Source organism: Hordeum vulgare, chromosome 7H (assembly GCF_904849725.1).
Source record: "Hordeum vulgare subsp. vulgare chromosome 7H, MorexV3_pseudomolecules_assembly, whole genome shotgun sequence".
NCBI classification, from domain to species: domain Eukaryota; kingdom Viridiplantae; phylum Streptophyta; class Magnoliopsida; order Poales; family Poaceae; genus Hordeum; species Hordeum vulgare.
Genome location: NC_058524.1, coordinates 604,649,346 through 604,663,509, shown reverse-complemented (window position 1 = coordinate 604,663,509; position 14,164 = coordinate 604,649,346). Strand labels below are relative to the sequence as shown.

The 14,164-nt window shown below is 46.1% G+C and overlaps 1 protein-coding gene across 1 annotated transcript; it reads left to right on the top strand.

Annotated features, from left to right (window-relative positions):
* The first annotated feature begins 9,258 nt into the window (after window positions 1–9,258).
* On the top strand, window positions 9,259–11,929 carry LOC123409733 (squamosa promoter-binding-like protein 10). The gene is made up of 3 exons (XM_045102593.1): window positions 9,259–10,000; window positions 10,918–11,102; window positions 11,222–11,929. Exons 1-3 carry the CDS (start codon window positions 9,327–9,329, stop codon window positions 11,623–11,625), a joined length of 1,263 nt encoding a protein of 420 aa, XP_044958528.1. The 5' UTR covers window positions 9,259–9,326; the 3' UTR covers window positions 11,626–11,929.
* The last annotated feature ends 2,235 nt before the right edge of the window (window positions 11,930–14,164 follow it).

The window sequence follows — 14,164 nt, the reverse complement described above, 5'->3', positions numbered from 1 at the left end:
ACTATTTGTGCATTCAACATGCACCACTCAAAGCCACATCATCAATTTTCAACGCTTTTTTACTTCATTTGGTATGTTTCTTGCATTTACTCACTTTTTTAGCTAAATGACCGTGAAACTGAAAAGCACTATAAATGAATTCTGAAAAGGTTGAAAGTTGGCATAGTTTCATCATTTCACCCACATAGCATGTGTTAAAAAGTTGAGAGGGTTACGGCAAAAACGTGATGCACTTCGTGTACAAAATGGACAATCTCTTTCGAATCATCATGGTTTCGTACGAAAACTAATTTGCTACAAAGGGATTTTATTTTTGAACTTATTTCAACTCGAGAGTTTTCGTGCATTCAACAGGCACCATTCAAAGCCACATCATCAATTTTAACCCTTTTTGACTTCATTTGGTATTTTTTTGTGCATTTACTCATTTTTTTGAGCTAAATGACCCTGAAATTGAAAAGCACTAAATATGAACTCTGAAAAGGTTGAAAGTTGGCATGGTTTCATCATTTCACCCACATAGCATGTGTTAAAAAGTTGAGAGGGTTATGGAAAAAACTGGATGCACTTCGTGTACAAAATGGATATTCTCTTTCGAAGTATCAAAGTTTCGAACGAAAACTCATCTCTTATAGAGGGATTTTATTATTTTAACTTATTTCAACTCGAGACTTTTTATGCGTTCAACATGCACCATTCAAAGCCACGTCATCAATTTTCAACCTTTTTTTACTTCTTTTGGTATTTTTCGTGCATTTACTCATGTTTTGAGCTAAATGACCTAGAAATTGACAAGCACTATAAATGAACTCTAAAAATGTTTAAAGTTGGCATAGTTTCATCATTTCACATACATAGCATGTGTTAAAAAGTTGAGAGGGTTAAGGAATAAACTGGATACACGTCGTGTACAAAATGGACAATCTATTTTGAAGTATCACAATTTCGGACGAAAACTCATCTGTTATAAAGGGATTTCATTTTTTTAACTTATTTCAACTCCAGAATTTTTGTGCGTTCAACATGCACCATTCAAAGCCACATCATCAATTTTCAACCCTTTTTGACTTCATTTGTTATTTTTCGTGCATTAACTCATTTTTTGAGCTAAATGACCGTGAGATTGAAAAACAATATAAATGAACTCTGAAAAGGTTGAAAGTTGGCATGGTTTCATGATTTTGTCCACATAGTATGTGTTAATAAGTTGAGAGGGTTATGACAAAAACTGGATGCACTTCATGTACATAATAGACAATCTCTTTCGAAGTATGAGGGTTTCGGATGAAAACTCATCTGTTACAAAGGGATTTCATTTTTTTTACTTATTTCAACTCAAGACTTTGATAATATTTTAGTTGATTCTTTTAGTTCATTCTTTTTAGTTAATATTTTTGTTGATTCTTTTTAGGTCATTCTTTCTAACAAATAAATACTTTGATAATTTTAGTTAATATTTTAGTGGTGAAGAGAAAGTCTTTACTTTTTCTTCGCTTGCGTCCCTTGCTTATATATTGCGCCATATCCATGGACAATCTTCATTACATATATCACAATGCTTCAAAAAGCTTGCTCACGTCATACTAAATATTCTTACACACAAATCATACTCAAACAGGGACATAATAAAAATAATAGTTCAGATATCCATTATAGAAAGTATTGCATGATTGAAGCGACCACCAAACACTACTCGTCGTCCGGATCTGAATACTCGTCGTTCGGATCAGAATACCCCAAGCAGGAGATGCTAGCGGTACAAGGTGACGCTACCCATAATTGTAGATTCTAATCCTGCGGTACAACTCGTATGAAACGTACCCATCTATTGCTGCATACTCAATGTTAATAGGGTCAAGTGGGGTCTTACCCCAAAGTTTCTGCCCTGACTTGGGGGATTTTGTCTTCATATCAGCGTACTCCTCGTCGATCAGGGCGGCTACCATATGAGCCATTGAAGTCTTGTCATGCTCAATCCTGAACCTGCCCTAAAGATCAATGTGGCGTTCAGATGGTATCTCAATACCCCAAGTGCGCCTCATCTTGATCTTGTCATTCGTTATATCAATGCTAGCAAAATATATGCCGCTGCGAAGGAACTCCATGAGTTTTGGACAATGCTTGTCACTGCTGCAACAGCAAAATGGAACAAATGTGTTACATATATACTACTGCAACAATATATTTTAGAACAAGTATAATAGAATCATGACAAGTATAATTCGGCACAAGTATAATAAGAATCATAACAACTATAATAAGAATCATATATAGCAAGTTTCCTAGTTCATATATGCATTTCCTATCCTATGAATCAAAAGAAGCCCCTAAACTATGACATGTTCTCACGATGGCCAATATGCAACTACAAGAAAAATTCCTATGCAATTTTTCTAATCCTCCTATTCCTATGCAATTTTCTCTTCCTATGCAATTTTCCTATGAATCAAAGAAAAGCCCCATTCCTATGAATCAAAGAAAAATCCTTAATTTTCCTATGCATTTTTCCTATGAACCAAGGAAACTATGACATGTTCTCCACATTCTCAATCCTCCTATTCCTATGTAATTTTCCTATCCTATGAATCAAAGAAAAGCCCCAATTAAAACTATGATAAAGTTTCGTATTACCTTGCCCACTGAAAGACCATGACACGTTGCTTGAAACAAAGTTGGACGACCGCAACATCGTGACCATCGGCCGTGTACTCGAGATCGAGGCCCATGAACTTGAGTTTCTCCTCTCGAAGCCATGCCTTGAACATGGAAAGAAAACCTCCACTTTGGCGTTGTCGTTCGTGTAGACGACATCGAGATTTGTCGTGCCATGTGCGAGCATCTTCCCGTAGCGAGTGATTAGATTCATGGTGGGGGATGGGGAAGAAGAGAGGAGAGGGAGACGAACAGAGGAAATAGAGGGAGACGAACATGAGAGGGAGGCGATGGTCTCGTTTACTATAGTGTCGCGGTTACTGTAGCGTTTGATCTCGCGCTGAACAACTTCGAAGGCGCGGGGTTGAACGGTTTGGACCTTTAGTCCCGGTTTGAGCCACGAGCTGGGAATAAAAGGGCTTGCGCCAGGCGAACGGTTGCCACCACCCCATTAGTCCCAGTTCATGGTTCAAACCGGGACTAAAGATCCCATCTGAACCGGGACTGATGCCCTGGCCTCACGAACCGGGAATAATGCTCCCATTAATCCCGGTTCGTAACAGAACCGGGGTTAAAGCTTTTATCTCGCGTGGACCAAAGCCCTATTTTCTACTAGTGAGAGGCTTTACATAAACACACACAAGTGTGTGAATTTGGTATTGCTAAGTCTCAATCGATTGTGATTCTCTTTTGACGTGCGGTTGTTTTGATGTAATTCACGGTTTTGACGAAACCGAAGCTGCATTTTTTTCTGAATAGAGGGAGACCTCAATCAACTAAGGCTAAGGAAAAGTATCTTTCTTTCGGTTAGGGTAAGGAAAAGTCAATAGTTGTGGCTGGTTGATGGCGTTGTTAACTTAAAATCAGGCTCGTCGCGACTCTTCGATCTAAAACAGTCAATAGTTGAGACTTAGCAAAACCATAAAATTTTGTGAGACTCGCATAATTATTCGATATTTCTGTCATCTAAACATGATTAACGGACACATGTTTTTACTCTGTCTCCAAATAAATGTTTCAACTCTAGTATAACTTCGTATTAAATTAGTATAAAATTAAGGACGGTTATTTTCAGACAAAAGGAATATATGCATAATGTATTTGTGCATGCGTGGGGTGTACGTGCAGTTTAGTGATGTGTACCCGCTTGGTCTTGTTCCATATAAAAAGGGAAAACGTTTTCCTCAGCCGGCTGATCCGTGTTAGACATCGGTCGGACGCGCTTTCGTTCGATCGAGTCGATCGAATGGCTGCCTGGGCTATCTCTTTGTCCCACATTCTCCCTATGTTATATAAAGACGAAGGGAAAAAATTCTGCAACAAGCAAATTGTTTCTGAAACTCGACCGTTGTTTCAGGAATTAACGAATGCAAAATTTATTTCTCGTAACAAAGCGAAAGTTTCTGCAACTCGGCTGTCGTTTCAGGAATGAAAGTTTCTGCAACTCGGCCGTTGTTTCAGGAATTATAGGATGCCCGGCTGGAACGGATCGAACGGCTGCGCGCGCGTAGATCGGGACAACTGCGCGTACATCGGACGGACCTCCAGATGACGGACGGTAGATACGTAGCAGCCCCATATAAAAAAGAGTTGAAGTAATACATATACAACCCAAATAAGTGCGTACGAAGGCATGCATGGTTAAAAAAAACATCAGCTTCAGGTGTGCAGCTAGTCATTCACCAGGCCATGTGGTAACTACGTACGTACGCTCAGCACGTGCGAATGTGCTACAATTTTACTGTGTGCTACGTACGTAAACGGGAAATGCATGCGTCAGGGTGCACGTAGGACCGGAGCACCATGCATGAATGTTTTTCTTACCGTCTGGTAATTTAAGTCGTCCGTCCAAGAGTGAGAGAAGGCAGAAGGCACTGTACACGATACGGTAAAAAAAATTAGGGGGAGGGGGGTGGTGTATGTACTACTCCTGTATATCGTTCCGGTCCGGAACTTGTCAGTTCTCTGGAAAAGGGAAAGAACCGTTAAGACGACATCGTCTGTGGTCTGTGCGTTCTGTAAACTACGACAGGTTGTGTTCTTCATGTACACAATGCAATGCATGGCAGGGTCAAGGTAGTACTACTAGCATACCATCTATAACCGGAGCATGTATAATCTTCTAAACATCGGCGAAGACTTGGGCGCGTTTTCTATTTATCCGTTCGCAGCTTTATTCTTTATTTTTTTTTCTTTGATGTCCAGTCACTTTGATCTGATTGGTGGAGAGAAAAAAAAAAGAAAGAAAAGAATGAAAGAAAAACAAAAAAAGTGGTTCAGGATGGGGATCGCGTCCTACGTGACGAACTTACTGGGTGCGGCCGGACGCGGATGCAAGCCCTCATATCTTTCCTATATTAAAGATGGATATAAGATTACGCAGACAGACCGGACGCATAAGAATGATATGAAGAGTCTGATTGGGTCAGTTTTTTCTTTCTCTCTTCTATCCGATAATTGACCGGACGCGTCGGCGTATGAAGGTCGTTTGAGACATCCGGTTATAGATACTCTTAGTCTATTACTGTTGCATGCTCAGCAATTCGCTTAATGTTACTGTTTACGGCACCAGTGCACCACGTGTGTACATGGATTACGATGGATGTGTGGGGCTAGGATGCAAATTAGCTGAGCAAATCTCTATGTGCACCAGATCAATGGGCAACGGGCAAATGTGAGCCCCATATGTCTGTAGACAGGGGGTGTGTCTCATGTATCCGTCCCAACAACAGCGTCCTTCATTTCGTCTCGCTGAATCCATGCAACCACTGCAATCTAAATCATTTGATTGGACATATTTGACATTTAATAGTTCAACATATGGTGTAACATATTAAAACATAGACATAACAACACAAATTTAACATAGGACATGACATACTACGATTTCAATCTAAGGACATGATATACTACGATATTTAATCTAAGGGCATGACAAATTGCGTCGAACATAGTTCACCACACAGACGTCGATGCAGCCACCCCGGATAGGCTGGGACGGATCCAATGACGATGAACTAGATCCACCATTGTTCCACCCATGCTGCGGTGAGGAGGACAAACGACTGGTGAGTATGGGCATCGGCCCTGCGTTGATGGATCGCTTTTCCTCGAGCCCTGGCGTGTGTGTGTTGGGGGGGGGGGGGTTGCTTGACCAATGCATCTGCACTGGGATAGCAGGGACGACGCCTGGCCGCGGGTCTTCAACCGGGTCTGGCGGAGCACGAGGTGGAGGGATAGCTGCCAATCGTCATGGGCCTCGAGGAGCCCCCAATCCACCTTGCCTGAGTCTAATCATAACAGGGGCAGGAGACCTCAAGGACAGAGAGGAGCGAGAAGTGGGAATGAGAGCTAGGTTAGGCTTTGTGGTGGATCGGGCGGAGCGAAATTTTGTGGTGTCTGAGTGGGGCCAACCTGTCGGACATGTCCGGACAACCCTATATCCATCCCATATTTTGGCTGGGTTTGGCGTACCTTGGACTCTCCTATCAAATGGAGGCGGCCCAAACTATCCTGACAAATTAGGGCGGTACAGTTGGGCCGTTGTTTTTCTGTAGGGATTGTCCACGGGGAAAAGTGGAGGGGCCATGGGGAGTCGCCCAACAGATTCATCTATATCCAGGGGCGGACTACGTGAGGGCCAACACGTGCTCCCCCTCACCCATCACAGCAGGATTTTCTCCATTATATAGTTAGTTTTGGGCTGTGGAACAGTAAGCAGAGACTAATCTTTATAGATTAGCCAGCCCGGCCCACCCAACTTTTGGTTCAAGCTCCGTCACTGTCTATATCTGTAGTATTAGTTGCAAGGGTTAGAACTTTTGGTTGATGCAAACATATCTTCTTTATCGTCATGGTACCAATGAAACATGTGCCTCTTTTGTTGTTCTCTACCAGTTTTCACTAAAAGATTTCTCAAGTTTGACGCCCTTGTGTGACTCACTACGATGGATTCTTTCAATGGTAATGGTAAGTCATATATGTCGTTGGCAACAAGCCTATATAGCGATACATGTTGAAGCATGGATATAAACTCATAACTCATATCACCTTTTTCACACAATTGAACTCAAATCACAACATTTTCACAAGTAATTTATACACCACATCACATCCCGCTGCCATATGCATACATGTATCAATAATATCAAAATTTTGTTCAGATTTCACTCTTCTAAAATGTCATGTTGAGCTGTGACAAGGGGTGAAAGTCTATGTAGTAGGTGTTTTTCATGGACTCATCAATTGCCATTCATTGACTACAATTAAATTATGAGCATCAATTGCAATTATATGAGGTGATGTGCATGTTTGTTGTTATGGATATGTGCTAAATTTTGTACTGTTAACGAGAAATTCAACATTGTTGCCAACTACATGAATAATGCAAAGGACTATTGCTATGAGCACCACCGTGCTTTTGTGAAACATCATTGCATCATATGTACAAAACATTATGTATCCATGAATTCACCTATGGTACAATGCATCCTCTTCCCCAAATATAGCTTACAATATAGAAAACTATATGTCGCAGAATAATCAGCCATTTAATTGTTTGATTTGCACTTGTTAAACAACCTTATGCTATTACGAATCCGCACTTGTTATAGTTCTGTAAACATTTTTTTGTTCAAGCCATCCCATGATTTTGCTATGTTATTGACAAGCATGCGATCAATGAGTTCCCATCCATAACCCAGTTATTCCACACGCTCCAAACTCGTACAATGTGAACTACGTACAAATTTCATCATCTAGGGAGTAACTTAAACATTTTATTATTCTTGCCAAAAGAAAACAGCTCATTTTTCCGCAAGGATTAGCCCACATAATTATTTTGCATTCAGTGTTGCCTGGCTGCTTTTGTGTTAACAGAGGAAAGCCGGGACATGTTGTGGGAAAGTAAGAAACCAACCCTATAGCTTTGCCCTACACTAAACAGCAAGCGACCCTCAAGGAAGCACCAACTGCTCCATGGCTGCTTGGTAGGTGTCGTCTGTGCACAGGAAACAGACAGAAAAAAGATCATATGACAAGTAGCAGTGCTAGTCTTTGTTTAGCCCTCCCCGTTTCTCTTCCTTTGGTCTTTCTGGCGGTCTGCTTCGTTTTTCTATAGTACGCAGGCATGCACACATGATCAACTGGGTGTGCATCTGTGGTTCGCCTCATGCAGAGACCCAACAATACGAAATATTTATGCTGGATAAAAATGAAATACAAAGCGTCTACAGATATACATATCTAAATACTTAGCCCCACTAACCTATTTTTCTCAACATACAAATGATGACACCTCATCAAGCAACATTCATTAGAAAAGACCCACCTCACGTTCAATGAGTCGTCATAGAAAAGGGTTCATCTCAACATGCAAACATGCATGATAATAAATATTTAACAAAAAAACAATAATCAAACACAATAAACCATATGTATTTTTAGTTTTAACTCATATATTATTTCTCCAGATATTCTTATTTCCATAATATTAATATCTTTGCAATATATTGCAAATATTTTCACAACAACGTGTGGGGTATAACCTAGTTCGTCAAGTTCCTAAATTTTCTTGCCAACCGTCGATTTTCAGGGCCGTTGGATCATCATCCGACGGCCAAGATCACGCTACAATCTATTCATCATCTTCCTCCCGCTCACGACGATTCCACCTCTGCCCCCGCGACCAATCCGACCCTAACCACCTACCTCTGCCTTCCCCGCGGTAGGGTGGCACTGCCACACACCACCTTGACACCCTGACCCTCCCCCCCCCCCCAACACCCCCACCCCACCCACCTCCACCCATCGCCGTGTTGTTCACCGTCGCAACCATCCCTCTAAATTCCTCCAAACTGCAGCAACTCCGGCAACCCCTACACTCCCGACCAGCACAAACAAGTTTTGTACTCCCTCCCGCCAACTTCCGCTCGCTCAGGGCTCGGAATTGCCATGGCCAACGCCCGTCGGTGTCGCTCCTCGGCTCGTACATGCCTTCAGCCTCGCACACGAATCGGGAAATGAATGACACAAAGAAAAATCAGGTGCCTGTGAATTAGCAAACACGCTGATAATTAAAATGGAAATCCAAAAACCAGCAGTACCCATTACAATGTACAATCTGTGGGCTGCACAATGTAATAGCGTTCCCGATGCATTTTGAGGACAAAAATGTTGAGCAAAGGACACAGAAAGGCTGAGCACACACATCCGGCCCAAAGATAGATCACGTGAGTAGTACATGTTGGAATGAGCCTCATCATATTTTGATTTTGCAAGCACAAGCGTCCATGCATGCATGTGTTTTCCCTGCGAGGGGTATATGTTTCTCTCTCCACAACAACCACGGCGGCTTGTTGCACCGGAACAGCAATGGAGAAGGCCCGGCCATCTTCGTCCAGTGAGGCAGCTGACACCTCCATGCCACTCCCGGCCAAGCTACGCGCCAAGAGTTATTGCCAACGGACACGCTCGCTCTCATCACTCTCTTCCTCCTCCCCCACTCCAGTACGCTCACTCTCACTCTCTCTCCTTGGCCGGCCGGCTCCCTTTTTAACCACCTCTGCGCCCTCCACCACCTTACACAGCACAGCACAACCACACTCACTCACCACCCAGCGAGCTCATCACAACCACACGCGCCTTCTCCCAGTCCCAGCTCACTCGGGCCGGCCATGATGAGCGGCGGCAGGATGAACGGCCCGGCGAGCGACGACTTCCCGTTCGGGGCAATGCAGCCGCCGCCCTACGTCGGCTTCGAGCACGCCGGCATGGTGCAGGCCGGCGGCGGAGGAGGTGGAGGGCAGCGCCACCTGCAGGGCGCGATGATGTACGACAACCTGGACTTCGCGGCCGCCTTCGGCCAGTTCCAGGACGCGCCGCACCACCAGATGCTGGGGATGCCGCCGAACGGGAGCGGAGCAGGCGGGCTGGTCCCCATGGCGCCGCCGCCCATGCCCATGCCCGGGATGCAGCTGCAGATGCCGCCCATGGCCATGCACGGCCACGGCGACGTGTACCCGACGCTGGGGATGGTGAAGCGCGAGGGCGGCGGCGCCGGGGACGCGGGGAGGATCGGGCTCAACCTCGGCCGCCGGACCTACTTCTCCCCGGGCGACATGATGGCCGTGGACCGGCTCCTGATGCGGTCCCGCCTGGGCGGCGTGTTCGGGCTCGGGTTCGGCGGCGCCCACCACCAGCCGCCGCGCTGCCAGGCCGAGGGCTGCAAGGCCGACCTCTCCGGCGCCAAGCACTACCACCGGCGCCACAAGGTGTGCGAGTACCACGCCAAGGCGTCCCTCGTCGCCGCCAACGGCAAGCAGCAGCGCTTCTGCCAGCAATGCAGCAGGTCAGAGCCAGACCCTCCCTCTCTCTCTCTCTCTCCCTCCGTAGAAATGGAACAGTAGTTCTCGATCGTGAGGCGACCTTCTTGCAGACGCCTAGTATAGCCAGAGCTAGGTTGCGGCCAGGGCTAGGGTAGGGCCACCGGAAGCGGGCTGCCTTTTTCAGTTCGCGCTCTGACTTGGCTCATGTCCATTGTCCGTTGTGGGCTGCCATGGAAAAAGCTCTCCGGCCGGCGCGCACTGAGACGACCAGTCATGTCAACCAAAAAAGACAAGAGAAAACACTGCTCCATGCCATGGCTTTTGCCCTGGCACGGTGGAGTGCTCTACTAGGTCATGCACCTGCGCGCATCTGCACATGGCCTTCTCTTTCCTTGGTGGTTTTCCGGGGGTCGACCGGAGAAGGGATCGTGGAAACGGAGAGAATCAAAATGGGGAGGGGAAAAGGCTGCGTGCTTCGGGATGCCGCTGCAGAGTGCAGAAGACTATGGTGAGAGGAGGGAGACGATGGCTGATCCGGTGCCAGGCTTTTGCCCTGACCATATCTCTGCGTCGGCCTTTTCTCTTTATCCTCCCATTGACCAATGTTGTGGCCGCAGTGCTGCCAGTGGCGACTAGACTTTTGCATGCCAATTCTAGTTTTCTTGACTATCCATGCTCGTCATCTTGTCTATGAACATTATTTGTTTGGCTGGCCGCTAAAGTATTTTGTTAGAGAAGGTAGGGGAATTCTAAGTCTTTTTGGCAGCAAAAAGATTTGCCTAGCTAGTTAGATCGGTTGCCATCTGTTGCATGATCGTTATTTTGATAGTGACGGTAGGCGAATTCTATTTCTTTTGGTAGCAAAGGGATTTCACTAGCTTGCTAATTAGTTTGGTTTTTAGCAGAGCAAAAGATTAAGTTAAGTTTGCTGGTCGTGTAGGTTCCACGTGCTCACCGAGTTCGACGAGGCCAAGAGGAGCTGCAGGAAGAGGCTGGCCGAGCACAACCGCCGCCGGAGGAAGCCGGCGAGCAGCAGCACCACGGCGACGTCAAAGGACTCGGCGCCGCCTTCCAAGAAACCCAACCCCGGTGCCATCTCCGGCTCCTCCGCCGCCGACAACAACAGTAAGGCAGCTAGCTAACGTGCATTTCCCTTTGCTCTTCAATTGCATCCTACCTAGTGCAATTGATCACCATTAACCGCCTCTAAGTGGTTCCCTTTTTTTTACGTACGAATCGAGCAGCTTTGAGCGCCACAAAGTCGACCATCTCGTCGAACACGAGCGCCATCAGTTGCCTGCAGCAGCACAACCAGAGCAAGGCGGCGGCGGCGGCGGCGAGGCCGATGACACTCACACTGGGAGAGCCACGGGAGAAGGACGACCACCACCAGCAGCAGCTCAACAGCGCCATGCAGCTCCACCACCACCAGCAGCAGGAGCAGCAGCACTTCATCACCTCCCTGCTGCAGCAGAACAACAACGGCAACGGCAACAGCAACATCCTGTCGTGCTCCTCTGTGTGCTCCAGCGGGTTGCCGTCCGCCGGGGCGGCCAACGGCGAGGTCTCCGACCAGAACAACAACAGCAACCACGGCGGCGGCAGCAACAACAATAACATGCATCTGTTTGAGGTGGACTTCATGTAGACCGAACGATGCAGGTGAGGTTGGAGTTGGAGGTCCATGCATGCATGGCGCCATGGAGTGGTGTCCTTTAATTAATTTGTGTGTAGGTAAAAAAAAAAAGAAGGAGAGCAAAAAACTTCAGGGTATAGTCCAAAGTGTCAAAGCGCTGAGATCAGCTAGCAAAGGCTGTGCAAGCTAGCATGCTTGGCTAACGCATGCATGCACATGCCTTTCTTTCAACTTCCTTTCCTGTAGTGCTCCTGTGTAGTGCTGCAAGCAAGCATGCCATTTCTGTTTCAGTGTGGAAATAATGTTTGTGTTAGTATTTTCTTCTTTGCCATGTTCTTAATCATTTTACTGTATCCTTGCATCCAAGTATTCTGTGGTGCATTTCATATCTTGTACTGCTAATCAACAAATTACAAATTGAAGGGGGTGTGTAGCTAGCTAGCTCCAAGAGGATAGTTCAAACTGGCAACTGGTTAGGATTCACTGCGTGCCCAATCCAAGAGGTCCCAGCTCGCATTACTCCAGAATCTTTTCGAATCCGCCATTGCCTAAGCTATTAACCTCGATCGGCCGTTTTTACCGGCAATGCATGCATGCATGGAGTAGCAGGATCAGTAATTCGAAGCGTTGGACCATGCATGCATGCAAGATTGCAAGTAATCACTCATATACTATAGGGCATGTCAAAATGGAGCCCTCCACGGCACAGATCCTGCCTGGGGGCGCGTACGTACGTACAGGAGGGACTTAATTCACGACAAGCCTACGTAGCTAGAGTGCGTGCCCATCTACAGTGGCGGAGTACGTACGCGCGTACTACACCCATTCATTCATGCGCCTCGAGTTCATTAACTAAAGCCATGGATGGATGTGCATGGCCGCTAATTTTGCGTGGGGGTGGTGGGGCGTCGACGGTCTGGATGGGCGTCTTGCTGCCCCCGGATACATCGACGTGGGGCTGTAGCGGGATCGTCCTGGGATCTGGGGCGTTCATCTCATCGCATTGCATCGCATCCCATCGTTCATCGTACGTATTCCATCCGTTCTTAAATATAAGACCTTTTACAAATTTCACTATAGACTACATACGAAGTAAAATGAGTGAATCTACACTCTAAAATATGTCTGAATACATCCGTATATAGTCTATAGTCGAATCTTTAAAAGGTCATAGGAAGGGAGTACATGTGTATTTGCCGGGCCGTACGTGCGTGCATGCATGCATGCGCCAGAAGATTGAATGCTGGCTCTCCGGCCGTGCACTGCAGGGGCGATTTATTGGTTGGGCCCGTCGATCGATTGCAATGCGTGCATGCATGCGGTGCAGGCGCGAGGCAAATCGTGTCTGCTCGCTCGCTCGCCCGCCTTATCGGTTGTGAGACACGGTAATGGATGCATGCCTGCGTGAGCACGCCATTCATGACGTATTTGCTTACCGATTCGGTTGCCTCCGAGGGCCAGGAGCGCGCATTGAAGCACTAATTTCAAGCGTCTACATACTCCCTCCGTTTTTTAAGTATAAATCTTTTAATATGTTTCACTAGGAGACTATATACGGATGTATATAGACATATTTTAAAGTATAGATTCACTCATTTTGTTCCGTATATAGTTTCTTAGTAAAAATCTCTAAAAAAGACTTTTATTTAGGAACGAAGGGAGTAGATGATAGTAGATGCTTATAGTACGTACATGTGCTCAAGGGAAGGGATGCCGAGGGGAATACCCCACTTTGCAGTGGCAGAAGATTGTTCACGAGGGAATGAAACGCAGGTGTTTGGAAGAGGAGGAGGAAGAAGAAGAAGAAGAGACGGCATATTCATCCGACATAGTATACAACAAAATTAGCGCTAATTGAATGTTTAGGCCGGTAGGCAGGACAGGTAGGTCACCATGCATACAACGACCACTATTCTAATTGAATATTTTGTTTTTCACAAAACCCAGTCCTCTTCTTCAGGCAAGAATCAGCGAGCGCTTAACCCAGTCCTGTTCTTCAGGCAAGAATTAGCGCTCGTTTCGTTTGTGCTTGCCACGAACCGACCTCCCGGGCGACTTCGAACGCCACGCCAAATCTGTGTGTGCCAGTGCAGTGCGTGTTCATCCGGAAAACGCCGATGTGGGTGCAGCGTTGAGCAGTCCTGCCTGCTCGTTGCAGCTCGCGCACGTCATGTGGGAACCGGAACTGATCGGTCGCAGTGCCTGCCGGGGGACGGACGAAGCTCATGGCAGCCCTACCACGGTCAACATGGGGCTCTGGCGAGTGGGCCTGGAGAATAGACGGTCCTTAGGCCTAGTGGGTTGCAGCCCAATTGTCGTTTATTTTCTACTAGTAAAAGGGCCCGTGCGTTGTAAGGAAAAAAATAATAACACATGCTCTTAATTTATCAAAAATGTCTTTAATATGAGAATTTATAGTTACGGCACAAACAAATATGGTCTGATCCTACAAAAATGTAGTTCAAGATTCCATAAGTCTTTTATTTTAACGCGGCTTGCATGTAGCTTTAATACGTACAAAGAAACGTATTTGACGTGTTCATCCCCAATC

Excerpts from the sequence above, each read along its gene's own strand:
- LOC123409733 (XM_045102593.1), top strand. The coding sequence starts at position 9,327 with ATGATGAGCGGCGGCAGGATGAACGGCCCGGCGAGCGACGACTTCCCG. Across the intron at positions 10,001-10,917 it reads TTCTGCCAGCAATGCAGCAG|GTTCCACGTGCTCACCGAGT; the intron begins GTCAGAGCCAGA and ends CTGGTCGTGTAG. Across the intron at positions 11,103-11,221 it reads CTCCGCCGCCGACAACAACA|CTTTGAGCGCCACAAAGTCG; the intron begins GTAAGGCAGCTA and ends CGAATCGAGCAG.